The sequence below is a fragment of the Arvicola amphibius genome, chromosome 8, assembly GCF_903992535.2.
Source record: "Arvicola amphibius chromosome 8, mArvAmp1.2, whole genome shotgun sequence".
In the NCBI taxonomy this organism is placed as follows: domain Eukaryota; kingdom Metazoa; phylum Chordata; class Mammalia; order Rodentia; family Cricetidae; genus Arvicola; species Arvicola amphibius.
Window position 1 is genome coordinate 66,809,810 of NC_052054.1, and position 26,662 is coordinate 66,836,471.

The window sequence follows — 26,662 nt, forward strand, 5'->3', positions numbered from 1 at the left end:
AAGAGCAGTTAGTCCCCTTAATTGCTGAGCCATTCCTTCAGCCCCAAATTTGTAATCTTATTTTTTTAAAGATTTATTTATCTATCATACATATAGTATTCTGCCTGCATGTATGCCTGCAGGCCAGAAGAGGGCACTAGAACTCATTCTAGATGGTTGTGAGCCACCATGTGGTGGCTGGGAATTGAATGCAGGACCTCTGGAAGAGCAGGCATTTCACCAGCCTTGGAATTTTATTTTTATTCTGTTTCATACATATATGTATATGTGTACACACACATACAACTTTGGTTCTATCTATAAAGCCCTTAGTATGCTCATCCCTCTCGCCCTCCTGCTGAACTCTTTCCAGCAGGCTCTTCTACTTCCGTGCCCTTTATTCTCTTGGTGCCCTATTGTGTTTAGTCAGGGTTGCTTGCATAAATGGATTGGGCAGCTTATTTACCCGAGCAAGGGCAGCTTACCAGCAGCTACAACACTGGACTACAACCCCTCTTCCCTGGGCAACCATTAACTACCTACAGCTCCTCAGAGAGGAGTGGGACCTTAAGAGACTCTTCCTCATGACTACAAACTTCTGATCCCTCTGCTTCCACTTCCGGAGTGCTGGGAAGATGGGCATATGCTGTTATGCCTTGCTTCTGTGGTGCTGGCAATTGAACCCAGGATATCATGCATGCTAGGCAAGCACTCTAGCTACACCCCAGCCCCACTGCCCTCTTCTGATGGAGTGTGCAAATTCCATTAGCATCCAGTTCCCTGCTTCTTTTGAATCTGAACACCGAGCCTGAGTGTCAGTTGCTATATTTCCCCTCCCCTTGAATCTGGCCACTTACCTATACTGCCGATGTGTTGGTGGTCCTGTTCCATAGCAATTGGGAGTTTCTGTTTAGTGGCAAGGATCCGCGTGAGAAAGTGGAGAAGGCAGGACCTGACGCGCACTGCTGTAGTCATTCAGACATGAGGCCATTGATGAATAGATGATGGAAAGAAGTGCCCGGACCCCAAAGATGCTTAACTGCTCAGTGTGGGAGACTGATCAGAAACAAGGTGAGGGAGGTGGCTTAAGGAACCCTGTAGGTCTCTGGCTTCCGCCGAGGAGCTAGTGAGACAGATGGGAAGCAGGGTCCTCTCTTTAGAGGAAATGGTGAGTTGTATTATGCATCATCTGAGAGTCATCTCTTGGGGATGCTGGATGAACAAGGACTGAGCTAGCAAAACATCTTCTCCATGAGAAAATCAAGGCCTCTACTGAGTAAGAGCAGCAACCTCTAACATCCCTTCAGTGCACAAAACTACAATACAGCCACAAAGTCAAAGCCTAGTCCCTCCCCATTCCAGATATAAGAAAACAGAGGCACTGGGCAGTGGTGGCGCATTCCTTTAATCCCAGCACTCGGGAGGCAGAGGCAGGTGGATCTCTGTGAATTCAAGGCCAGAGTGGTCTACAAGAGCTAGTTCCAGGACAGGCTCCAAAGCTGCAGAGAAACCCTGTCTCGGGGGGGGGGGGGGGGAGAAGAAGAAGAAAAGAAAACAGAGGCATAGTGAGGCCCTGATCTCCCAACTATCCAGAAAACTGGAATACAAGACTGACAGAGAAGCATTTCAGAAAGTCTTTTAATAGGAACAGACTCGAAGGCCCCACTCCCACCCCAAATTCCAGCTCCCAAGTCCTTCCAGCCCTTTCCCACAGTGTTTCCTCTTACTCTCTACACCCAGGACCAGCCCACCAAGGTTGTCAGCAGCAGCCAACCCTTCCTCTGAATTGTCCAGAACTAAGCAGGAAGATGTTTACATCACAGTGGAGGAAAACAGAGAAATCTGAAACTTATCTGTAGACAAGACGGGAGACACAGGCTCTAAGCCTAAAGCTTAAGGGGATACCAGGTGATTGCTTGCTTGTTTGCTTGCTTGCAGTGTGTGCTCTTGGATGCTTCCAGAAGAGTCTAGTGGCTAAGGAAAGTACACTCTGGGGTTGGATGGCAAAGTGAGCAGAACTTAGAGTTAATCTCTATGGGCAGGCTCATCCTAGAGATTTATGGACGCCCAACTGTGGTTTAGGTAGTCTCTGGTTTTAAGGGAGAAGGCATCCCAGCATCCCTTTAGAGATGACCTGTGGGCATCTTCTGTCTAGGGAGGGTAGGCAACCCAGTTGAGGTAGGTAAGAGATTTCATATTAGTCCACCTTAGGGCAACCCATGGTCCAGAGGCAGTTCAGGATTGGACCAGAGGTGGTGGTGGTGGATTATTAAGTCTTGCTTTGCAGCCTGGGCTGGTCTAGACCTCACAATCCTCCTGCCTCAGCCTCTAAAATACTGGACTTACAAGAATGGGCCATGCTCGGCTGTCTCTGTGTTTTCACATTAAGCTGGGCATCTACAGAACTGCAGGTACCTCTTTTCCAAGTCTCAAGTGTATCGTGGGTTTCTGGGAAACAAGAACCTGGTTCCTTTTCAGCTCTCCAGTCTCAGCTGCTCATTATTTCTCCTTGGCTTTTGCCTCTATTTGTCCACCCACTTTCCCTACAATAGGCTTCCTACTTCCCAGCCTACTGGTCAACCTCCACATTCACCTCCACAGGCTCTCTGCGCCCTACTTCAGTAGTGTTCTCTGTCCCTTGCTTACTTCCTGATTCCTGGACCACCCAAGATGGTCCCAGTTGACCTCCAGACTCTCCCACCCCAGGCCCTGGCCCGTGAAAGTGGGTGCGCTGGTGTTTGCGAAAATTTGAGGCGTTATTGAAAGTGCGCTCGCAGAGCGTGCAGCGGAAGGGGCGCTCACCAGTGTGGATGCGGACGTGGCCGCTCAGCACAGAGGACTGTGTGAAGCCCTTGCCACAGATGGCACAGTGGTAGGGCCTCTCCCCCGTGTGTACACGCTCATGATCTCGCATGTCTGAGGAGCGGCGGAAGGGCTTGGTACAGAACCTGCAGGCGAAAGGCTTGCCTACTGCAGCCCCTGCAGCTGCCGCAGCCATCACCACCTCCGACCTCTCCTGGGCCATCCCTGGGTTCGGCTGTCCAGTTGATGCTGCCGGTGGAAACCTTCGAGAGGTGCCTGGTTCCACCCCGTGACGGTGCTGGTGCCGGAGCAGAGGTGCCAAGGTCTTAAAAGCTCGTGGGCAGAGTGGGCAGCGGTGAGGCCTTTCTCCTGTATGCAAGCTGTAGTGTGCACGCAGGCTAGCAGGACCTGGACAGCGGTGGCCACACACGTGACATCGGCTTGGTTCCCCACTCTGTCCAACCCCCTCCACGCCTGCCAGGTGGCCATGTTCATGAAACAGCAGCTCTGAGACCAGGTTGAAGGCAGCGGGACACAGGGCACAGTGAAAATATCCGGGCTCTGGGGGCTCAGGTACCAATGTAGTATCTGTAACTTTTACCACCTGGATCTCGATGAGGTCACTTGGGGGTGTGGCAGAGCAGCCAGCATCAGGCACCAGGACCTGGAGAGCAGAAGAAGAAACGGGAGGCTGTGGATCCTTCTCAGAGAGTATTCTTCAATGTGCTTCCACTTAAAACATTTGCCCAGGCCGGCGAAATGGCTCAGAGCCTAGACACTTGCCAAATCTAACAAACTGAGTAGGATCCCTGGAACCCGCAGGGTAGAAAGACAGAACTGACTCTCCCAAATTGCCCTTTGACCTCCACATGCCTGTGCTATGGCACACATGCACACCCTTTCCTCAAATATATAAATTAAATTAAAACTTTTAAATAAAATATTTGCTCCTCTGTAGTCCACTGGATCCTTGTTTTTTATGATTTATTATTTACTTATTTTGAGACAAGAGTTTCACTATTAGCCTTAGCCGAATGGGAACTTGTTGTGTAGACTAGGCTGGTCTAGAACTCAGAGACACTGCCTGCCTCTGTCTTCCCAAGTGCTAAGATTAAAGGCGTGTACCACCAGGCTTGAGTTTTTCTTTTTATGTGTATGTGTGAGTGCCTTCATGTGTGTATGTTCAGTACATGTTTGCTGTGCCTATGGAGTCCAGAAGTGAGGATCAGATCCCCCAGAAGTGGAGTTACAGATGGTTATGAGCCTCCAAATGGATGCTGGGAAGTGAACCTCTAAAAGAGCAGCCAGTGCTCTTAACTGCTGAGCCATCTCTCCAGCCCCGGCTATTGGTTTCTTGACCCTGTTACCCATGATCCAGAATTCTTGCTGTATTCGGTTGGCATTTCCTTTTCCTGCCCAAAATATACCACAGATACAGACATGCCTCTTCTCTATACTAGTTAAAAGCCTCATCATTTCTTGCCCTTGCAACTGAAAAAAAAATACCCCTCAAAGGGAATCCCTGTTCTTACTTCTGTCCCTCATTACCTCCCTCTCTAGAGCACCTGAATAGACTTTGGAAAATGTAAATAAGGTCATGCATTTTTCGCCACTCTAAGCCCTCCAACTGCATTAAAAACCCCGTGTCGTCCCTATAATATCTAGCACGGTCTGGATCCTGCTTATCTCACTGACTGCAGAGTAAATATAACCCGTCATCCAGCTGGCTTCTGCCATCTAAATTTAGCTCGCCCGGTCCCCACCCTACCAGTTTACTTTTTATTCCCCTTATGGAACATATTAGAATAAATTCTGTTCATTGCCACTCCTCACAAGTCCTCACGAGACTGCGAGCTGCAAGAGGACGCAATCTCTGTCCGTTTTGGTCCCCTGGAACTCAGTCAATATTGGTTGAATGAATCAATATTCTGAGTTATTCTTCAGTCACGAGTGAGAGGTTCCAAAGTCACCCGGAACACCCATTTCTCCTCCAGAATCTTCTCTTGGGCACTCATAAGGCATCCCAACATGGTGTCCAGATTATAACTCCCCTTTGAGGTCACCTTCCCAACCATCCACTATAATTTCCCTGACCGCCCACTCCTCTTAAGACTCCACCCCTCTCTATGCAAACCAACTCCCTAGTCCTCTCTCAGGACCTAACCCTGCCCCACACACAACCTGTCTTCAAGCCCCGCCTCAACCAGGCCTCGCTCCTCATTCCCCATAGGCTTCTCCCCAAGCCCCGCCCCCAGAATGTTAACATACTCCCGCCCAGTCCTCTTAGGCCCCGCCCCCCATCCTGCGCCCTCTTTCGCCCTGAACTCCAGGCCCAGACCCCTTCGTCTCCCGCACCAGGTCCGACGGCTCTGGGGATGGCGACTCCCGGGTCGGTGAGCTCGGAATCAGGGGGTCCGGGTGCGCGGCGGCCATCTTGTAGCTAAACCCCGTCCCTGAGGCCCATGATCGCTCCGCGAGGGGCGGGGCCGGGCTGGCGGCACTGCGCAAGCGCGCCAGGGCGGGGCCGTGGCTGGGAGCCAAGGAAAGTCTTCATTACCTGTCAATCCTCCACCAGGACAGTCTGAGCTTGTAGCTGGGAGGTCGGCCAGATTCTGGAGACAAATTCCGACGTCGTCCCCCTCCCTTTTAAAAATTATTGTTTATGCAGGTTCTCACTGTCTAGTCCGGTCTGTCCTCGAACTCTCTATGTAGACCAATCTGGCCTCGAACTCACAGAGATCCGCTCGCTTCTGAGCCACTATGCTCGGCCCTACAAGTCCCTTTTTAAAACTAACTCAGGCCGAGCACGAAGTTTGCTTATCTGAACCTCAAGGCACAGAAGCAGCTTTGATTTATGCTACAGAAAACGTTTCTAAGGTTACCTTCAATTCATGTGCAGGAGACAAAGCGGTGCAGTTTATGAACGAAGGTTTTGCAAAAGTCTGTGTCAAGAAAGAGACTTAGTAGCAGTGCAGGAACTTCCAGAAGGAAGAAAAGCCCCGCTAGTTGCTGTGATGTTTAGAAGAAAAGAGGTCAAAAGGTTTTCAGCAACACCAAGGACAGGGCTTTTCTGAGGGTTCAATTCAGTCTGGGGCCTGGCTTTCTGACTTTGGATAAGTCAGGACATTTTTGTGGCCAACGCCTCCTCCTCTCCCTACTCCTTGTTTCCCTCCTATTGACAAGACTCCCTTGAGAGCTGACCTCAAATTTACTACGTGGTCTAAGCTGGCCTTGAACTCTATTTTTAAAGATTAACTTAAAAAAACCAAATATGGGCTGAGGAGATGGCTCAGAGGTTAAGAACACTGACTGTTCTTCCAGAGGTCCTGAGTTCGATTCCCAGCAACCACATGGTGGCTCACAGCCATCTATAATGAGATCTGGTGCCCTCTTCTGGCCTGCAGGCAGACATGGAAACTAACACTGTATACATACATACATACATAAATAAATAAATATTAAAAAAAAACAAACATATATGCTCTGCCTGCATATATGTCTGCGCACCACATGTTAGCAGTGTCCATGGAGGCTGGAGAGGGTGTCGTAGCCTCTTGAAGTTATGTGGGTGTCATGTGGGTGTTGGGAACTGAACTTGGGCAACTAATGCTTGGCTACTGTTATTTCTCCAGCCCTAGCCTTGAACCCTTGATCTTTCTGGTACTGTGATTGCAGGCATGCACTCCCATGCCCAACTCCATTCTTCTGTTTTCTGTACAGACCTCTAGAAGTGGAAACAGATAGAGAAGAGACATGGGATCAGGACGGTGGTGGCACACACCTTTACTCCCAGGACGCGGGAGGCAGAGGCAGGCGAATCTCTGTGAGTTCAAGGCCAGCCTGGTCTACTGAGCTAGTTTCAGGACAGCCAGAGCTGCGCAAATAAACGAGAGAGAGAGAGAGAGAGAGAGAGAGAGAGAGAGAGAGAGAGAGAGAGAGAGAGAGAGGAGAAGAGGAGGAAAGGAGAGCTTTGAAACACTGTTTACTTGGACAAAACAGGAGATGCTAAACATTTATCACCACAGCTAATATTTCTGTTCTTTGGGGGTTATGGTGGCACTTCTGCTTGAAGTTACATGTGGTCATGTGATTTTCTTTGGGTAATGACATATAATATAAATGATAGTGTTTGGTCCCTCTGTTCTTTGGTAGGAAGTGAAATCTCCATCAGGCTGAATCCCAGAGTGACTGTACTCAGCAGAGAGGTGGTGCTTGTTTGCCTTGGATGCGCAACATTTCAAGTAAACGTCTGTTGTATTAGCCACTGAGTAACATTTCAAGTAAACATCTGTTGTATTAGCCACTGAGTAACATTTCAAGTAAACATCTGTTGTATTAGCCACTGAGTAACATTTCAAGTAAACCTCTGTTGTATTAGCCACTGCGCTTTGCGAGTGCTTCAGCAGGCCTGCTTCCTGTGGACCAGAGCCTTGAGAAGGCTAAAGCAGGTGGGCTGGTGAGAGGGTCAAGTGCCTGCGGTCAAGCCTGATTACTTGAGTTCAGAGCTGTAACCCACATGGCTGAGGAGAGAACCGACTCTTGCAGGTAGTCCCCGACCTTCACAGACCTGTCTTGGCACACATGATCCAGCACAGAAAATAAGTATAATTTCAAAAACGTTTTTCAAAAGAATGCCAAGCTTGTGCTCTTATGCTGGGTTATTTGGGCCCTGGATATGTATGTAGCCTTTAAAATAAACTTTCTGGACTTGTGCGTAACACTACTGATGCAGCAGACACGAAGTGCAGGGCAGTAGGGATAGTTCTATAAGAGGGGCAAGGAACCACTTCCTGATCAGGGTTGAGGCCCACTCCATAGGAAGTTAGTTAACATCTGCTACTGTGAACCCAGTCAGTGTCCTAGTTATGTTTTTATTGCTGTGATAAAACGTTCTAACCCAAAGCAACTTGGTAAGGAAAGAGTTTATTGGGCCTACCTGTTCTGATCACTGAGGGACGCAAAGACAGGAACTCAGACGCAGAGACCATGGACCAATGCTTGCTACTCATGGCTTGCTCCTCATGGCTTCTTCTACAGCTCAGGTTTGCCTGCCCACAGGTGACACCACCTTCAGTGAGCTATGCCCTCCCACATCAAGGCATTAATCAAAAAAGTGCCCCATGATCTTGCCTGCAGGCCAGTCTGATGGAGGTGTTTTCTCAGCTGAGGTTCCCTTTCCCAGATGACCATAGCTTGGTCAAGTTGACCAAAAACAATAACAAAACCCAAAGTAACCAGCCAGCAAACCCTGTAAAAAACCCATAACTGTTATCTTAATCACAGTTTTTGTTGCTGTAAAGAGACACTGTAACCATGGCAACACTTGTTTCGTTTTTTTTTTTTTTTGAGACAGTAGTCTTGGCTGTCCTGGGACTCATGCTGTAGACCAGGCTGGCCTCGAATTCACAGAGATCCATCTGCTTCTGCCTCCCTGAGGGCTGAGATTAAAGGTGTATGAACCATGGCAACACTTTTTTTTAAAAAAGATTTATTTATTTTTATGTGTGTTAGTGTTTTGCCTGCATGTATGTCTGTGTGAGGATGTCAGATTCCCTGAAATTGGGGTTACAGTTGTGAGCTTCCTTGTGGGTGTTGAGAATTAAATCCAGATCCTCTGGAAGAACAGTCAGTGCTCTTAACCACTGAGCCATCCTCCAGCAACTCTTATAAAGGAAAACATTTAACTGGGGCTGGCTTATAGTTTCAGAGGTTTAGTCTATTGTCATGGTGAGAAGCATGCTGACATGCAGGTAGACTTGGTGCTGGAGAAGGAGCTGAGAGTTCTACATCTTGATGCACCGGCAGCAGCAGGAGACTGCTCCACGCTGGGCATAGTTTGAGCATATCTGAGACATCAAGGCCTGCCTCCACGGTGACAGCTTCCTCCAAGGCTACACTACTCCATCAAGGCCACACCTCCTAATAGTGCCACTCCCTATGGGACAAGCATTCAAACACCTGAGTCTATGGGGGCCATTCCTAGTCAAACCATCACAAGGGGACAAAAAGAAAGTAAGAGCTGGAACATGGGGGTAGGTGGTGTGGGACAATGACTTCTGGTTGCATTGCTTGAATTCACAGCTGCTGAGTTTATTTTTTCAAGATCTACACAAGATTAGACCCACCAACACCCGGGCATGGAATGGGGTGGGGCTCATGGAACGCCCCCCCCCCTCCACATACATGACACTAGATAGTCTTTTGTATAACCTGAGTCTGGCTACGTGGAACCATCAGGAAATGACATAATGATTTGCTGAGGCTTAAGTGTGGAAGAGGCGGAGGTTATACCCGCTTCATTCTGTCCCATCTTCACTGTAAGACCTGCAGCAATCCCCTCTCCTTTTTATTGGCTCTAGATCCTCTGTCTTTCAAAATCAATTGACTTATAAATTTACCAAGTGGTTCAGCAATTCCAAATAAAATAAAATAAATGACAACTCAGTGGGTAAGATGCCAAGCCTGATGTCCTGAGTTCAATCCTCAGAACTTCCATGGTGGGAGGAGAGAGCCAACTCCCTCAAGTTGTTCTCTGAGCTCCTAGTGTTTGTGGTGTGTTTGTGCTCTCTCTCTCTCTCTCTCTCTCTCTCTCTCTCTCTCTCTCTCTCTCCCTCCCTCCCTCCCTCTCCCTCTCCCTCTCCCCTCTCCCCCCTCTCTCTCTTCCTCTCTCTCACACACAATAAAAATATTAAAGAAGTGTATTTCCACAAAACTTGTATGTATCTGAGTGGTGGTGGTACACGCCTTTAATCTCAGTGCTCAGCAGGCAGAAACAGTTGGATTTCTCTGCGTCTGAGAGGTCAGCCTGGTCTACAGAGTGAGTTCCAGAACAGCCAGGGCCACACAGAGAAAACCTTTTTGGGGAAAAAAAATTATGTAGAAACTTATGGGTTTGGGGCTGTTGAAATGGTTCAGTGGTTAAGAGCACTGGCTGCTCTTCCAAAGGTCCTGAGTTCAATTCCAAGCACCCACATGGTGGCTCACAACCATCTGTAATGAGATCTGGCGCCCTCTGCTGGCCTGCAGGGATACATGCAGACAGGAGAGTGTATACATAATAAATAATTTTTTTCATAATAAATAAATTTTTTAAAAAACTTATGGGTTTTTTTTGTTTTGTTTTGGTTTTTCTGAGACTGGGTTTCTTTGTAGCTTTGGGTCCTTGTCCTGGAACTAGCTCTTTAGACCAGGCTGGCCTTGAACTCACAGAGATCCACCTGCCGCTACCTCTGCTTGGCTAGAAGCTTATCATTTTAAAAACAGTCACAATGCTGAATCAACGCAAATGTCAATCAGTTAACAAAGACTCAAACAGATGTGACAGTGCTATGATGGAATAGTCCTATTGGTACTGAAGGAGACCCCTGAACAGTGGGGGCATCCTCCTGACCCGGATTAGGCACAAGCCCTATCCTAATCCAATGGTTTCATCAAGATAGAGAAAATGGGGAAAAGGGCAAGGCCTGCTAGAGCCTCGTGCTCCAGCAGGCTAGTGTCTCTTCAGGTACAGCATATAGAGTGGAAGAATCTTGAAAACATTATCTTTGGTGCTGGAGAGTTGGCTCAGTGGTTAAGACTGGCTGTTCTTGCAGAGGACCAGGCTTTGACTGCCAGCATCCACATCAGCTGGCTCCCAGCTGCCTGTAACTCCAGTTCCAGGGGATCTGATACTATCTTCTGGTCTCTGTGAGTACTGGCATACACACGGTGCGCAAACATGTGCAGGCACACACAAAACATTAAATAATTAAAAAATAAAACTACCTTTAATTTTCATTTATGCATACATGTGTGTGTGTGCCTGTGGAGGCCAGAAGATGGGGAGATGTCTTTGGAGCTGGAGTTCCATGAATTTTTAAGCCATGAAACTTGGGTGTTGAGAACCTAACTCAGGTCTTTTTTTTTTTTCCAAGACAAGGTTTCTCAAGGTTTTTCTGTGTAGTCCAGGCTGGTCTGGTCTACAGAAGATCCATCTGCCTGTGCCTCCTGAGTGCTAGGATTAAAGGTGTGTGCCACAGCTCTTAACAGCTTCTTAACTGGACACTTTAAGTTTGATCCTCCTTTGCCCTCAGATCCATCTTTTGGTCGCATGTCTGGTGCTGCCAAACCCAGGCAGTAGCCAGTATAAGAACTTTTTCACAGAAGGGTCAAGAAATATTAAAGGTTGTCACTCGAGGCTAACAGGTGGGAATTCCGGCCCTTTGCAAAAATGCTGCAGCTGGAAAGAACCAAGCCAAGAGGTATAAAATTCCCTTCTTATTGGCAAGGGCCCATCTCACATTCTTATATTAAAAGGATTCTTCCTTCCCCAGCACAGTCACTTCTATTGTTATTTATTTATTTATTTATTTATTTATTTATTTATTTATTTATTTATAAAAAGTGGTGTGAGAAAGACAGAGCTCAGGTGGAGGGGTTTCTTTCTTGGGGGAAAGTGAATGGGAAAAGGGAGGAAGGAGAGGGGAGACTGGCCTCTGGGGACAGGAGTAGCAGAAGAGAAGAGAAGAGAAGAGAAGAGAAGAGAAGAGAAGAGAAGAGAAGAGAAGAGAAGAGAAGAGAAGAGGACGGGAGGGGAGGGGAGGAGAGGAGAGGAGAGGAGAGGAGAGGAGAGGAGAGGAGAGGAGAGGAGAGGAGAGGAGAGGAGAGGAGAGACAGACCGATGGAGACAGGCAGAGAGAGAGAGATGGGAGGTGGGCATGGCCTTTTAAAAGGGAACACAGTGAATGTGCACTGGAGGCGCTCGTCGTGGCTACAGCTGAGGACATGTACCCCAAGGGCAGACCAGTACGGATGCCTGAATACTAACAGCTTCCCACACAGAAATTTCCTCTTTCTCATTTTGTGCTCCGATGGCAGCAGATACAGACGAGTGCTGTCCCTGCTTCATTCTACAGACCTGAAAACGAGGCCACAATGAGGAAGGAACTCATTGGAAACTGGTTAGCCAGCAGCCAGATGGGGCTCAGATTCGCCAGGTACTGCGTGGGCACCGCACCCTCAGTTATTAGAACCCCAGGATTTTTCTGTTCTTAAATAACCTAGAGATATAGTTCAGAGGTTAAGAGCACTAGCTGCTTTCTGTAGAAATAGTATAGCAGGCTGGGAATGCAGTTGTGTGGTAGAGTGTTTGCCTAGTGTATGCAAGGTGCTAGGTTCTGTCCCTAGCACGGGGAGATACAGAGACAGAGAAAGAACAAACTAGGATAAATAGTAGATAAGAAAATGTAAGCAAAAAAGGTATTCTTTTGTTTTGTTTTTTTGAGATAGGGTTTCTTGGTAGCTTTGGAGCCTGTCCTGAACTCCCTTTGTAGACCAGGCTGGCTTCGAACTAACAGAGATCCGTCTGTCTCTGCCTCCCAAGTGCTGCGATTAAAGGCATGCACCACCACTGCCTGGCTAAAAAAAGGTATTGAACCACTACCTTCAAAGTCCTCTATTTTTGAGGAATGATCTCACTATAGAGCCCTGTTTCTCTCGAAACTTAGTATGTAGACCAGGTTGGCTTCAAACTCGGAGAGATCTTGCTGCCTCTGACTCCTGAGTGCCAGGAACAAAAGTGTGTACTACCATGCCCAATTATTTGATGTTACTTTTAATTATTCCACTTTATTTTATGTATATGGGTGTTTTGCTTGCATGTATGCCTGTATGTATGCCAGATTTTAAAAACTGTGTATAGGCTCCCTGACACCAATATTTTATTTAAAAAAAATTGAATGGGTGGGGACTTAGGTGTTGACTCAGTAGTTAAGAGCACTGGCTGCTCATTCAGAAGACCTGGGTTCAGTTCCCAGCACCCACCTGGTAGCTCATAGCCACCTGTAACTGTAATGTCATTTTCTGACCTCCTCAGGCATAAGGCATGCATGCGGTGCACAGGCATATGTGCAGGCAAAGCACTCATATGTGTAAAATAAGTAAATGTTTTAAAAAATTAAAAGATAATATCAAACAAAAGTTGTAGTGAATATCCATATATGTATTTTTCTAATTTTTAAATAGCATCTACAACATCCTCAGGCTCATTTTTAATGTATTATGTATTTATTTATTTACTTAGAGCGGGGCTGGGGACCCATGTGCCAAGAGGTACATCTGAAGGTCACAGAACAACTTTCACGCCAGTTCTTCCCTGACACCATTTGGGGCCCAAGGAAGAATCTCAGGCTACGAGGCTTGGTGACAAGCACCCTTGCTTGCTGTGCCAGCACCTTCCACTTTTGTTTTATTTTTAAATCTTACTTTATTTTTAGTTGTATGTGTGTGTACGTGTGTGCAGGTGCCTGAGGGGGCCAGAAGAGGGTGTCAGATTCCCTGGAGCTGCTATTATGGAGTTTTGTGAGCCATCATGTAGGTTCTGAGGCTCAAATTGGGGTTCCCTGGAAAAACAGCCAATGCTCTCACATCCTAGGCCATCCTCAAGCCCAGCTTACAGATGTTTTCTGAGCTGGTGGTGGTTCACTCCTTTAATCCCAGCACTCAGGAGGTAGAGGCAGGCAGATATCAGAGTTTGAGGCCAGCCTGGTCTACAAGAGCGAGTTCCAGGAGAGCCAGGGCTACACGGAGAAACCCTGTCTCGGGGGAAAAAAAAGATAATGTTTCTGAGCAGGACAGAGTCTCCATTACCACTCAAGGGAATGAAATAAAGCCACGTACAGAGCAAAGTACCTTGTGCAGACAGCAGAGTGCTGGTGCTGGTGTTATTCTTGCACCTAGAAACCCTCTCTGAGGTCACTGCATAGAAGAGAATGTTAGCTATTAAGAGATGTAAGCATTTTGGCCAGGCCGTGATGGTGCATGCCTTTAATCCCAGCACTAGGGAGGCAGAGACAGGTGGATCTCTGGGAGAGGGAGGGATGGAGAAGGAGAGGGAGAAATCCACACAATAACTCAAGTTCTCAGTCTCCAACGCCCCTTTCTTAGCTCAGAGTCTGTCTCTCTCTGTGGGTTATAACAGCAGCCTTTTCTAGAGTCTCAACATTAAAAGACTTTACCTTTTTCCCAAAATCTGAAGAAAGATTTATTGCTGGGCAGTGATGGCACATACCTTTATTTTTTTTTTAATTTTTTTATTTTTTTATTTTTTTTTGGTTTTTCGAGACAGGGTTTCCCTGTAGTTTCTAGAGCCTGTCCTGGAACTAGCTCTTGTAGACCAGGCTGGCCTCGAACTCGGAGATCCGCCTGCCTCTGCCTCCCGAGTGCTGGGATTAAAGGCGTGCGCCACCACCGCCCGGCTTGGCACATACCTTTAATCACAGCCCTCAGGAGGCCGAAGCGGGTGGATCTCTGATTCAAGGCTAGCTTGACAACAGAACAGGTTCCAGGATTGTCAGGGCTAAACAAAGAAACCCTGTCTCAAAAAACAAAACAAAACCAAAAAAAAAATGATGGAGGATTCCCATTGGCTAATAAAGAAACTGCCTGGCCCATTTGATTGGCCAGCTCTTAGGTGGGCGGAGTAGACAGAACAGGAAGAAGGAAGTGAGGTAGATGGCTCAGTCAGATGCTACGCCTCTCTTAAGTTAGACAGACTGCCGCGCCTCTGCTCAGAGAGATGCCAGATGCAATGAAGCTCCAGCCCAAGATGGACATACGCTAGAAACTTCCCGGTAAGACACCATTCATGGTGTTACACGGATTATTCGATATGGGTTAGTCAAGATGTGAATAAGAGCCTGAAAATAATGGGCCAGGCAGTGTTTAAAAGAATACAGTTTGTGTGTTGTTATTTTTGGGGCATAAGCTAGCCGGTGGCCGGGAGCCGGGCGGCAGGAAGCCAGCCCACTGCTCCCCACTACAAAAAAACAAAAAACAACAAAAAAAAATTATGCTCCATTGTGTGTTAGCATCCACCTTGATACCCAGTGACCCCCACCCAGAAATGTACAGCCATGACCATCTTCTTGTTATGCTATGACTGCTTTTTTGGCTTCTGAAACCTGCTTAGTCAAGGACTGTTTTGAAGTTGCCTTCAATCTTGGCAGAGCAGAACAGCTCTTAGCTTGCATAGATACTCGAGCTATTTATTCTTGTGGGTTTGGCTTTAAAAGATCTTTCCCTCGCCTCACTTTGAGCGGCAGTCTCTAGTTTGACTCAGATTTCTGTCCTGCTATGAGTGTCAAGAAATTTAACTAATTATAATCGAGATTGAGTCTCTGGCCTTTTCCTAGGGGGCTTGAACTCCTGTACCAGCTACACAGTGAGTTCAAGGCTAGCCCAGACTATGAGACCCCCATCCCCCATCTCGAAATCCAAAAAATAAACAGAACCGAGCAGAATGTGTGTGTGTGTGTGTGTGTGGTGACATAGAAGTTAAGAACACTGGCTGTACCTGGTGGCACATGCCTTTAATTCCAGTACTTAGAAGGCAGAGAGACAGACATATTTTGTGAGTTCAAGGCCAGCCTGGTCTACAAAGTGAGTTCCAGGACAGCCAGTGTTACACAGAGAAATCCTGTATAGGGCGGAGCACACAGGCTGCTCTTTCAGAAGACCTGGTTTTGAGTTCCAGCACTCACAACCATCTTTAACCCCAGTTCTGTGAAATCTGATGACCTCTTCTAGGCTTTCTGAGCACCAGATATGTAAGCAGTACACAGATACACATGCAGAGAAAACATCCACACACATTACACATTAAAGTCCACTTTAAATATTTTAAACTGTATTTTTATTCATTTATTTTGTGTGAATTTGTGTGGGTGCACATGCCCTAAGGGTGTGTGTGTGTGTGTGTGTGTGTGTTGGTCAGAGAATAAAGTTCAGGGGTCAATTCTCTCCTTGCACCACCTTGGTCCTAGGGGTCAAACTCAGGTCATCGTGTTTGATGGCAATCACCTTTACCTGTTGAGCCATCTCCCAGACTACTTGAAGGATCTCACTGTATAGCCCTGGCTGGTCAGAAATTCAGTGTGTAGACCAAGCTATACTGGAGCTCACAGAGATCCATCTGCCTCTGGTTCCCGAGAGGCGACGTTTCTCCACCCTGCGTTGTACTTGCCTGTTTTTCTGTCTTGTGTGTTTTGTCTGTCTGATACAGTTGTGACTGTATTAGACAGCTCATATCAAAGGGGCAGGTATGTCAGGACAATGAAATGCCACATACTACTCTTATGGTATGTATGTGGTTCACTGAGATGCTGCAGGAAAAACTAAGGCTTACTCTGGGGGCAGTTATGGTAGCTGTTATCAAGCTGAATCCACATAGCCACTATTAGAAGCAGTTATTCCAGAGCCATAGAGATGGTCAGTGGGCAAGAGTCATCGCTGCCATGCTCGCTAACTCATGGTAGAAGGAGAGAACTGACTTTCCCCAATTGTCCTCTGAGTGCCATGGCACGCACTATAACCCCTACCCCACAATAAATGTAATTTAAGAACATTTTGTTTTGTTTTTTCAAGACATGGTTTCTTTGTGTAACAGCCCTAGCTGTACTGGAACTAGCTCTTGTAGACCAGGCTGGCCTTGAACTCACAGAGAGCCTCCTGTTTCTGCCTCCCAGTGCTAGGATTAAAGGCATGCACCACCACTGCTTTAAAAACATTTTTAAGGGCCGGAGAAATGGCTCAGAGGGTTAAAAGCACTGACTGCTCTTCCAGAGGTCCTGAGTTCAATTCCAACCACATGGTGGCTCACAGCCATCTATGAGATCTGGTGCCCTCTTCCGGCATGCAAGCATACAGGGAAGGAATGTTGTATACATAATAAATAAATAAATCTAAAAAAACATTTTTAAGTAGTTATGGGGATGGAGAGATGGCTCAGTGGATAAGAGTGCCTCCTGCTGCTGCAGAGGATCCAGGCTCAGTTCCCAGCATCCATAGTGGGTGGCTCACAACCACCCGCAGCTCCAGCTCCAGGGAGGGAAATCAGATGTCCTCTGCTAGCGCTGCAGGTATGGCTCACACACGCAGCAGCAGCAGCAGCAGCAGCAGCAGCAGCAGCAGCAGCAGCAGCAGTGCATGCCTTTAATTCCATCACAGGAGGCAGAAGCAGGCATAATCTCTTTGAGTTCCAGGCCAGTCAATGTTGCACAGTGAGACCCCGTCTTAAAAAAAATAAACAAGAGCCGGGCGGTGGTGGCGCACGCCTTTAATCCTAGCATGGGGAGGGGGGCGGTGCAGAGGCAGGCGGATCGCTGTGAGTTTGAGGCCAGCCTGGTCTACAAGAGCTAGTTCCAGGACAGCCTCCAAAACTACAGAGAAACCCTGTCTCGAAAAACCAAAAATAAATATCAATCAATCAATCAAACAAACAAACAAACAAGAGCCTAGACAACAAAGACGACCCTGATGGACAAACATGGATCTAATCTACATGGAAGTAGAAAAAGTCAAGATCTTCTGAGTAAACTGGGAGTGTGGGGATCATAGGAGAGAGTAGAAGGGGAATGGAGTGGAGAAAATATATAGCTCAATAAAAAGAATAAAAAAATCATCAAGCCTCCCCCCCCAAAAAAAAAATAAAAAATGAACAAGATGGGCTGGAGAGATGGTTCAGAGGTTAAGAGCACTGGCTGCTCTGCCAGAGGTCCTGAGTTCAATTCCCAGCAACTACATGGTGGCTCACAGTCATCTGTAATGAGATCTGGTGCCCTCTTCTGGCCTGCAGGTAGAATACAGTACAGAACACTGTATACATAATAAACAAATAAACAAGTAAGGTTTAAAAAACTCAGTAGCTGTGTTAGATGGTTTGAGCCTGGGCTGGGTTCCACAGGAGTAGTTATGTATGTTTCGGGAGCGAGAAGCTAGCTTCCTTGTGAGCGGGTAGTGCTCTGCCAAGTATCGGTCCCTTGTGGTGTCACCTTGTCACCCATCTAACACGTGGCTCTCCAGCCTTGGATTAACCCCAAGGGTCAGGAATTCACCTTCGGTCCTTTTTCACATGCAGGTAACTGTTTGCTGAGGAAGCAGTCTCATTTCTAAATGAAAACATTTTAAAAATAACATTTGTTTTTGTTTGTATGAGTGTGTGCATTTGTGTGTGTGCATACGCCATGGCACTCTTGTGGAAGTCAGAGGCCAACTTGCAGGAGTCAGTTCTCCTTTTCCATCATGTGGGCCTCTGGTCAAACTGAGGCTGGGGCGCAAACAGGTTGTCGGGCTTGGTGGCAAGACCGTTTATCCTTGAGTTATCTCGGCAGCCCAATCCTTAAGTCTCTGAATTTGCATCTCACAATCTGTGAAAATGGAGGGGACATTTTAATATTTTGAGCTTTGTCGCCCCCATAAGGCCTAGGAGAGAGTTCCTTTATGAGGAAGCTACGTGACAGTCAGCTTGGGGTTGTCCTAATGTGCTTTCTAGTGCCGAGAGAAAGACCGCGACTGAAAGCAGCTTAGGGAAGAATGGCTTTGTTTCATCTTACAGTCTGTCCTGGGATTAAAGGCATGTACCACCACTGCCCAATTTACAATGAAAACTTTTAAGACATTGAAAAAAAACCACCACCAACAAAGAAGGCAGTAGTGATTAGATGATGGGCAGACAGACATTCTGTGTGTCTGTTCTGAGAGAATCAATACTGTGGGAATGGCTGTAATCACCAAAAGTAATATACAGACCCAATGCAATCTGCACATGTTCCCACCCATCTTTGTATTTTATGTGGCTCAAAGCCTATAAGGGATCTGTGAACCTGGGTCTAGAGCACTACCTAGTGTTAAAGCAGAGCAGATGATGGGCTCAGACAGCTTAAGGCACAGACTCCAGGAAAGTTGTATCTGTGTATTTAAAATCATCTTGACCCTTATTATAAAATTTGATGGTCTCAGCAAACATGGGGATGACTTGTTTTGCTGCGGTCTGGCACGTAGAACCTAAATGATGGCTTGCTTGAAAATGGCGTGACTCTGACTAGGAGGCAGAGGATCAGTCTTGCTATTGCTTTGCATGAGGAGCCATGCAAATTCAAGGTCTGGCCAGGTGAGCAGGAGATGGTTTGCATAGTTGGAGTACAGGATGCGGGGGGGGGGGGGGGTGAGATGGAGATGTGGCTGTACCTGTCTTGTGAAGGGTCTCAAGTTTCAGGCTCAAGAACTTGGGCATAGGCCAGTGGGGTTCCTGAAAGGGTTTTTAAATTACACACACACATGAATGAGTATGTGCCACCTGTGTTCCTGTGCCCTTAGAGCCCAGGTCCCCTGGAGCTAGAGTTACAGGTGGTAGTGAGCCACTTTATGTGTGTGCTGGGAACCAAACTCAGGACCTCTGGAAGAGCATGGTGTGCTCTTCACTGCTAAGCCATCCTTCCATCCCTGACAAAGTTTTAGATGTGCAAATGTAACATTCAATTTCAGTAGCTTGACAAATTGTATACAGTCACTGGAGGCTGGAGTGCTATACTAAGGAGAAGGCTGATATTGGGATCCAGGTGAGAACTGGCTAGAATGGGGGCTTTAAAAACAGAGTGGAGGGCTGGGCATGCCTTTAATCTCAGCACTCAGGAGGCAGAGGTAAGCATATCTCTGAGAGTTGAGGCCAGCCTGGTCTACATTGTGAGTTCCAGGGCAGCCAGACCCTGTCTTAAAAAGCCAAACCAGACCTAATGAAATTCACTACCCCCCCCCCCAAAAAAAACCCACAACAGAACATATCAGGGCATGGATCTGATGGAAGAAGAAGCCTATTTGTGTGACTTTTGGAGTGTGGGGGGAAGGAGAACATTGAAGGGTTTAGATTTATGCTGATTTCTGGTGAGACTGATGTAGGAATTTAGCAGAATCACGGTATGTGGGGTAGACCTGAGCAACTGTTTTCTAGAAGTACTTTGACCTTGAAGAATCCTTGCTGAAAAAAGCCAGTTTTGCTGAAGGGGCATTGCAGCAATTTCATGACTTTGGTCAAAAGACACCTCAGGCATGCACACCCGAGGCTCTTGCATTGCTGTGTATCATAAACGATGTAAGATAAATGACTGGAGCCATGGAGGCTCTTGATGCTCTCCTCTAGGGAGCCGTGTAAATCAGACCTGGGACTGGTATGAGGGGACACTTTGTGGAACTTTCAAATATGCCTTTGTACGTCTGCTCAGGGCTCAGTCCATCAGAGAGGCTGGGCCTTCCTGCTACACATACACCTTAAAGTTTTATCTTGGAGTGCCTTTTCTTTTTTTCTATTAAAGACTTATTTATTTATTATGTGTACAACATTCTGCCTCCATGTATGCCTGCACGCCAGAAGAGGGCACCGATCTCATTACAGATGGTTGTGAGCTACCATGTGGTTGCTGGGAATTGAACTCAGGACCTCTGGAAGAGCAGCCAGTGCTCTTAAGCACTGAGCCATCTCTCCAGCTCCTGGAGTGCCTTTTCTTCAACCACCCTGCACTACATGGTGCACCCAACAACAACCACCCTAACTCCAGTTCTAGGAGTCCCGATGCCCTCTTCTGACCTCCAAGGGCACCAAGCATACACCAAAACACTCATAGACATAAAAAAGAATTCAAGGTTATCTTAGGCTACTTAGCAAATCTGAAGTCAAGCTAGGCTACTTGAGGTTCTGTCTCAAAAAGAAAAAGCAAAGTTTACATAGCGGTTCCATAGAGTAAAACTGAGTTAAGGGATGAATTAATTCTATACTCAGGGCCCCAGAAACACTAGCTTCAGTTCAAGTGCTAAGCAGCTTCACATACCCAGTGTCTGTCACACCACACAGGGATTATAGCATTGCCACCAATGGAAAGATGTCCGGCAACTCTATATAAGGGGGCTTGTTCACCCTTCGGGGGTCCTCCGACCGAGCGCCAGAATTACCCTCCTCTTTCTCGGCTATTTCCACCTGTTGCTGCCTCCCAACTTCCAGCACACGGGCCTAGGGTCTTAGCCCTACACAGGTACGAAATGCCCCTAATTGCTTCTTGGTTCCAGAGTGCATCTAGAAATATGTAGTGTCCTCACTGGCCACATGAACACTGGATGCTCAGACCCTCCATGAAGGGCCCAGAGCACCAGCTACATTGGATAAAGGGCGCCAGTGCCCTCACCTGCACTCTCCTCCATTCTGGCAAACCAGCTTCCATGATTGCATATATGGCGAAATCTGGCTTTCTCTGAATTTCGGCTTCCCTATGTACTCAATGGGAAATATACACCTTTCCATGTCTGTGCCTAAGAGTGTCTGGTGTAGGGATATTTTTTTTGTAATCTAACAAATAAAGCTTGCCTGAAGATCAGAGTGTAGAGCTAAGCCACTGGTTAGCCACAGAGGCCAGGCAATGGTGGCACACACCTTTCATCCCAGCACTCACGAGACAGAGGCAGAGGCAGAGGCAGAGGCAGACAGATCTCTGTGAGTTCAAGGCCACATTGGGCTACACAAAATAGATCCAGTTTAAAGGAGAAACCAAGTCGGGTGGTGGTGGCTCACACCTTTAATCCCAGTACTTGGGAGTCACAGCCCTTAAACCCAGCACTAGGGAGGTGGAGACATAAGGGATTTGGCTGGGCAGGCAGGAGGAAACAGGAGTTGGAGGAGTTAAGTCTGAGGATTTGTACAGACTGGATCACTCCTCAGTCTGAGGGTTTGGCAGAGGTAAAAGGTCTCTCTAGTGGCTGCACACCCTGCTTCTCTGATCTCTCAGCCTACACCCCCTAGTATCTGACTCCAGGTTTTTTATTATTAACACCAATTAGAATTCAATTTACAGTTTGGCATCCTCTGGGCTTTATTTACCCCACCTGATCACTGGTAAGAATCAGTCTCCCTCCACACCACCCCTCTTGGTTTTGTGACAGGGTTTCATGTAGCCCAGGCTAGCCTCCAACTCGCTAAATTGCTGAGAATGACCTTGAACTTCTGATTCTCCTGTTTCCACTTCCAGAGAGCTGGGATTAAAGTCTTGAGTGACTTACTACACCCGATTTTAGGCTGTGCTGAGGATCGAACCCAGAGAGCACGCTAGGCAAGCACTCTACTGAATGAGCTATACCTCCAGCCCTGTTCCCACTTTCCATACCCAGCAAGCTCCGGTTTCAGTTTCTCCAAATGCTCAGCAAGAAATATCACATTTTCCTTTTTTTTTTTTAAAAAAAAGTTTATTTAATGCACATTGGTATAATGCTGTCAGATTCTCTTGAATTGGAGCTACAGACAGCTGCAAGCTGCCATGTGGGTGCTGGGAATTGAACCCGGGTCCTCTAGAGAAGCAGTCAGTGCTCTTAACCACTGAGCCATCTCACCAGCCCCTCACATTTTCCTTTTTGTGTCAATATCTGGTGTAAGCGTTGCAGCTCGTATGGAACGGTATCCCAGCAGTTGGGAGCCAACGAATACCACAAAGTCACTGTAAGCGGAACACCCTTTAACCCTATATCTGGTCTTCTCCAGCCTCTGTTTTCCCATATGTTCAGTGGAGCACGAATACCTCACCTAATCTTGCAATGTCTTCTTTGGACATTGGTTCCCCCTTTACGAGATGTCAAGATTGAGCCCTACCACACCAGAGCAAGCATCTGGCCTCTAGGCCCCAGTCTCTCCAAATGCTCAACCAACAGAAAGACCCCTTATTTAACCCTCTGCCTTGAATGGCTTTCTTTGCCTGAACGGAAAGGGGAGAGGCAGGGTGGAAGGATGACACTGTACATTCCAGTTCTTTTTGGGTGGTTTAGGAAACTTCACGGTACCTAACTTCAGTTTACTGGCCATTCAAACCAAAGGAACGGCTCTGAGGATGGGGGCACGCAACGGGGAACTGTTCTTTTGCAGGTCCCTCTTGTTGGCCACGCGCCAACACCTCCCCCGCCCCCCACCGCGCGCTCCCACTAGAGGGGCCGTCCGACTCAGGCGTCGGAACCTTCGTGTGTGGAGCGTGCGTTTCTGAACGGCGCTCTTTCCCAGGGACGCCGTTGCCCCTCGCGCCCCTGCGCCCCCCGACCCGCGTCCCCGGCGCCTCCGGCCCGGAGCTACCCGGAAGCTCGCTCCTGCAGCGGCACTCGTCAGTGCAAGCTCGGGTCCGTCCGGGACCTCGGCCCCGTTCTCCCCCGGACCCGAGAGGCTGCTGCACCGGGTACGGGGGCCGGGATGGAGGGAGGAGCCTGGCTTGGGCAGGGCGCGAGGCCGGCAGGGCTCTGGGTGTGGGTCGGGGCGGTGAGGTTAGGAAAGCGATGCTCAGAGCCCGAGAGAGGGCCTTCTGGAAGACAGGGCGTCTTATGGAAGCCAGTGGAGTAGGAAGCCCTGGGGATATAACGGGACCGGGTGGTTCAGAGGACCGTGGTGCTAGAGCGCCCACGGCAAGGGGGCGCATGCATCATATGAAGCCGGGAGGTGAAGAGAGACAAGAGATGCCAGCTGCATCTAGAGAGGAGGGACCAAGGTTAGGGAGAGCTGGTGTGGGAACGGGAAACCAGAAGGTCCAGTGTCTGACTGCAAGCGGGAAGAGGCTCCATGGTGGCGGCGGCGGCGGTGGACAGAGAAACGAAGATGTCAGGATACTTCCCGGAGGAGGGGAGGGGGCTGGGGATGGTTGTGAATGAAATGCAACAAGATGGGGGCACATATAAGAGGCAGGCAGTTGAAGATAAAGTAGAGACGATGTAGGAAGAGAATGGCAAGACCTTTAAGTGCACAGTGCGGGGATGACATAAAAAGTCCATGAGTGGAAAGTGGGGAACTGGGTTAGTGGGACTCTGGGCAAGAATCTAGGGAGGAAACTCTAGGCCACGACAACTGTGGAGATTTGGGAGGTCCTGAGGAGGATCTAGTGGGGTGGAGCTCTTCCACCCCAGGGTGTTGTGGGACCTGAGGGAGAGGATTAAGCCAGTGCTTGAGTAGAGCTCTGGGAAGGAGGGAAAGGTAGATTGAAGAAAAATCCCGGAGGCCACCAGGGACTGGCATGGTTGGCTAGAGAGGTCCTAAGCTAAAAGGAGAGCAATGGACTTGGAGATGGATTGTGGCGGGTGGGGGATGGACGGAGGGAATCCGAAGGATGTCCGAGGCCCTGACCTGAGACTGGTGGAGCAGGGTGTTGCCAAGCCCTGGTAGAGGAAACCCAGAGATGGGAACTGGAGTCAGTTTTCACTTTGTAGGAAGGTAGGTCAGTAGCACAGAGTCTGGCAGAGAATGGAAACACCTTTTTAGGAATTTTTTTTCCTGAAAGGAAGAGACAGATCTTAACTTCTCTTCCCTCCGCCGCTCCCAGCTGCCGCTCCAGATGCTGCTGCTGCCGCCGCGGCCACCTCACCCTCGGTCCTCCTCCCCGGAGGTCATGGACCCACCGCCCCCCAAAACTCCCCCATTTCCCAAGGCGGAAGGCCCCTCCTCCACTTCTTCCTCGGTGGCGGGGCCGCGGCCACCGCGGCTGGGCCGCCACCTTCTCATCGACGCCAACGGGGTCCCCTACACGTACACCGTGCAGCTGGAGGAGGAACCTCGGGGCCCGCCGCAGCGTGAGGCGACCCCGGGAGAGCCAAGTCCTCGCAAGGGCTACAGCTGCCCAGAGTGTGCTCGTGTCTTTGCCAGCCCTCTACGGCTGCAGAGCCACCGTGTGTCGCACTCGGACCTCAAGCCCTTTACGTGTGGTGCTTGTGGCAAAGCCTTTAAGCGCTCCAGCCACCTGTCGCGGCACCGCGCCACTCATCGCGCGCGCGCTGGCCCACCGCACAGCTGCCCGCTCTGTCCACGCCGCTTCCAGGACGCCGCGGAGCTGGCGCAGCACGTGCGCCTGCACTGAGCTTGGCCCTGCCATCTCTGGGCCACCACGTCTGACCCACACAGCGTCACTGCCTTACCCTAGGCCTCAGTTTCCCCACCTATTCCCCAAAGAGAAACATTTTTGTCTTTTCTCCCTTCTAGCTGTGTGATGTAGACCAAAGTTGTTGCCCTTCTGGGCCTGGGTGTCAGTTGGAACTGGGCTTCAGTCTGGCTGTGCTGTGTAAGCCTTTACAACTGACGCGACCTCTCCTGAGTCTTGGTTTTCTACTCTTCCCAAGTGATGAGGTCCTTGTGGAAGACATGACAAAAGCACCGGCACTGCCTGGATCATCTCTGTACTTCCCCGTATTGCCCACGACCCCTCATTCTTTGCCCAATAAACATTCCGCACTTCATTCTCAAGGCTCTTACTTGCATGTGGGTTGTGTTGGGAGAGGGGAGATTGAATTCGGACCGTTAGCACCTAGGAACCTTGTGCTCGAAGTGAGTTGCCAACTGGAGCTGTTTTCTGATGCTCAGGCCACCCGCTCTCTCTTAGACCCTCGTCTCTCCCTGGGTCTATATTTCCCAAACCCGGTACTGCCAGGCGATGGCTGTAGCCAAGGGTCTCCGGTTCCGTGCTGCCCGTACCCGAGAGGCTGATGCACTGGGTACCAGGCAGGAAAGGAGGAATCGAGACCCAAGCAACCGCGGAGGGGCGGGGCCCGTTCGGGCGACATCCCAATGGGCAGCTTTTCGAATACTTGCCTGGGAAATCTCCAAAGGTGGGGGCTGCAGACCTAGAAAGAACTACGGGTGGGGCGTGTAACGGGAGAATCTAGACAAACCCACTTAGACCGGGTGGTGGTCAAAATGCGGGAGAGTCTTGGAGGGCCACAAGATGATGTGCATGACGGCTGGTAGGTAACCTGAGGGCACACGGGGGAAGGGGACTGAGTGAAAGCGACTGCATGAATATAGTGGGTAGTAGGGCCCAGAAGACAGAAGAAAGATTACAAGGGCCTTATAGAGGACCTTGGGTGGAGTACATAGCAAGAACAGAGTCCTTGTTCCCCACTCCGGTTCGATCTCATACTCTCTAGCATCCATTAGGCCTCATTTGCATCTATGGATGCTGGTGCTGCTACCTTGCTACCTCCAGACCTCAGCACTTCCCTCTGTAGAGGCCATGGAAGGCCCCCTCTCTCGAACAGGTGGGTCTCCAGAACCTGGGCCTTCTTTCTCCACAGGATCTCCCCAGACTTCGTCCCCTCCAAGGCTCAACCGTTATCTTCTCATTGACACCCAGTGTGTCCCCTACACAGTGCTGGTGGATGAGGAGTCACAGGGGGAGGCTGGGGTCAATGGGACTTCGGTTCAGAAAAAGTGCTGCAGCTGTCCAGTGTGCTTTAGGGACTCTGAGTACATCTTACCTTTACCCACTTGGAGGTGAAGCCCTTCAAATGCGACACCTGTGGGAAGGCATTCAAGCGGGCCAGCCCTCTTGAGCAGACCACTCCATTCATGGGGCGGGTGGTGTTTAGCCCTATGGCTGCTTGCTCTGCCCTCGCTGCTTCCAGGACGAGGGTGAGTTGACCCAGCACATCAGTGGACACTCAGGGAACCACCCGTTCCAGTGTCCGCATTGCCGGTGTCGCTTTACAGAGCAGAATGCATTACAGAAGCACACGCTGTGGAAGCATCCACAAACCATCCATGAACCGCTCCTGGGATCCCAGGGATCGAGGGGCTCCTGAATTTCTCAGACATGGACCTGAGTTGCAGGCTGGCTTTCAGGGCCCTAGACACAAACCCAGACCAACCTCTTTGAAGCGAGCCTTGCCTGGAAGAGTCTCTGAGCCGTCAGTACATCACAGTACTTTGGACCTATGATGGGAATGAGCCTTCAGAGAGAACAGCCCTGCACCTTGAACACTGGGAGTCCCGATAGGAGGAATGAAGGACAGTGTTGCTTGGGAAACTTGCCTAGGAGGTTCTGGTGGGCAGTCAGAAGTCTCCTTTATTTTAACACTGGCCCTAGACTGGACACCAAATAAACACCCCACTCTCAATTAGCACTTCAATTTTTGAGATGTCTTAGTTTACACTTACCACCTGGTACCACGACCTTGGGGGTTGGGAAAATCTGCCCTCCTCCTCCGGAGTTAGGCCTACTTCAGTTCCTTCAAACCTACCATCTATTTATTTATTGAGACAAGGTTTTAATGTAGCTCTGGGTACCATTAGACT

General features: G+C 48.8%; 3 protein-coding genes across 3 annotated transcripts; 2 read left to right on the forward strand and 1 right to left on the reverse strand.

Moving 5' to 3' along the window:
* Positions 1 to 1,603: 1,603 nt before the first annotated feature.
* Positions 1,604 to 5,266, reverse strand: Znf784 (zinc finger protein 784). The gene is made up of 2 exons (XM_038340736.1): positions 5,137 to 5,266; positions 1,604 to 3,445 (listed from the first exon to the last, which is right to left on the reverse strand). The coding sequence occupies exons 1-2, from the start codon at positions 5,212 to 5,214 to the stop codon at positions 2,549 to 2,551; spliced, it is 975 nt and encodes a 324-aa protein (XP_038196664.1). The 5' UTR covers positions 5,215 to 5,266; the 3' UTR covers positions 1,604 to 2,548.
* A 17,368-nt stretch (positions 5,267 to 22,634) lies between these two features.
* Positions 22,635 to 24,828, forward strand: Znf580 (zinc finger protein 580). The gene is made up of 2 exons (XM_038340762.1): positions 22,635 to 22,790; positions 23,922 to 24,828. Exon 2 carries the CDS (start codon positions 23,934 to 23,936, stop codon positions 24,450 to 24,452), a length of 519 nt encoding a protein of 172 aa, XP_038196690.1. The 5' UTR covers positions 22,635 to 22,790; positions 23,922 to 23,933; the 3' UTR covers positions 24,453 to 24,828.
* A 716-nt stretch (positions 24,829 to 25,544) lies between these two features.
* Znf581 (zinc finger protein 581) lies at positions 25,545 to 26,169 on the forward strand. The gene is given in 3 exon segments (XM_038340895.1): positions 25,545 to 25,839; positions 25,842 to 25,922; positions 25,925 to 26,169. Coding segments are annotated over 3 exon segments (621 nt in total).
* The last annotated feature ends 493 nt before the right edge of the window (positions 26,170 to 26,662 follow it).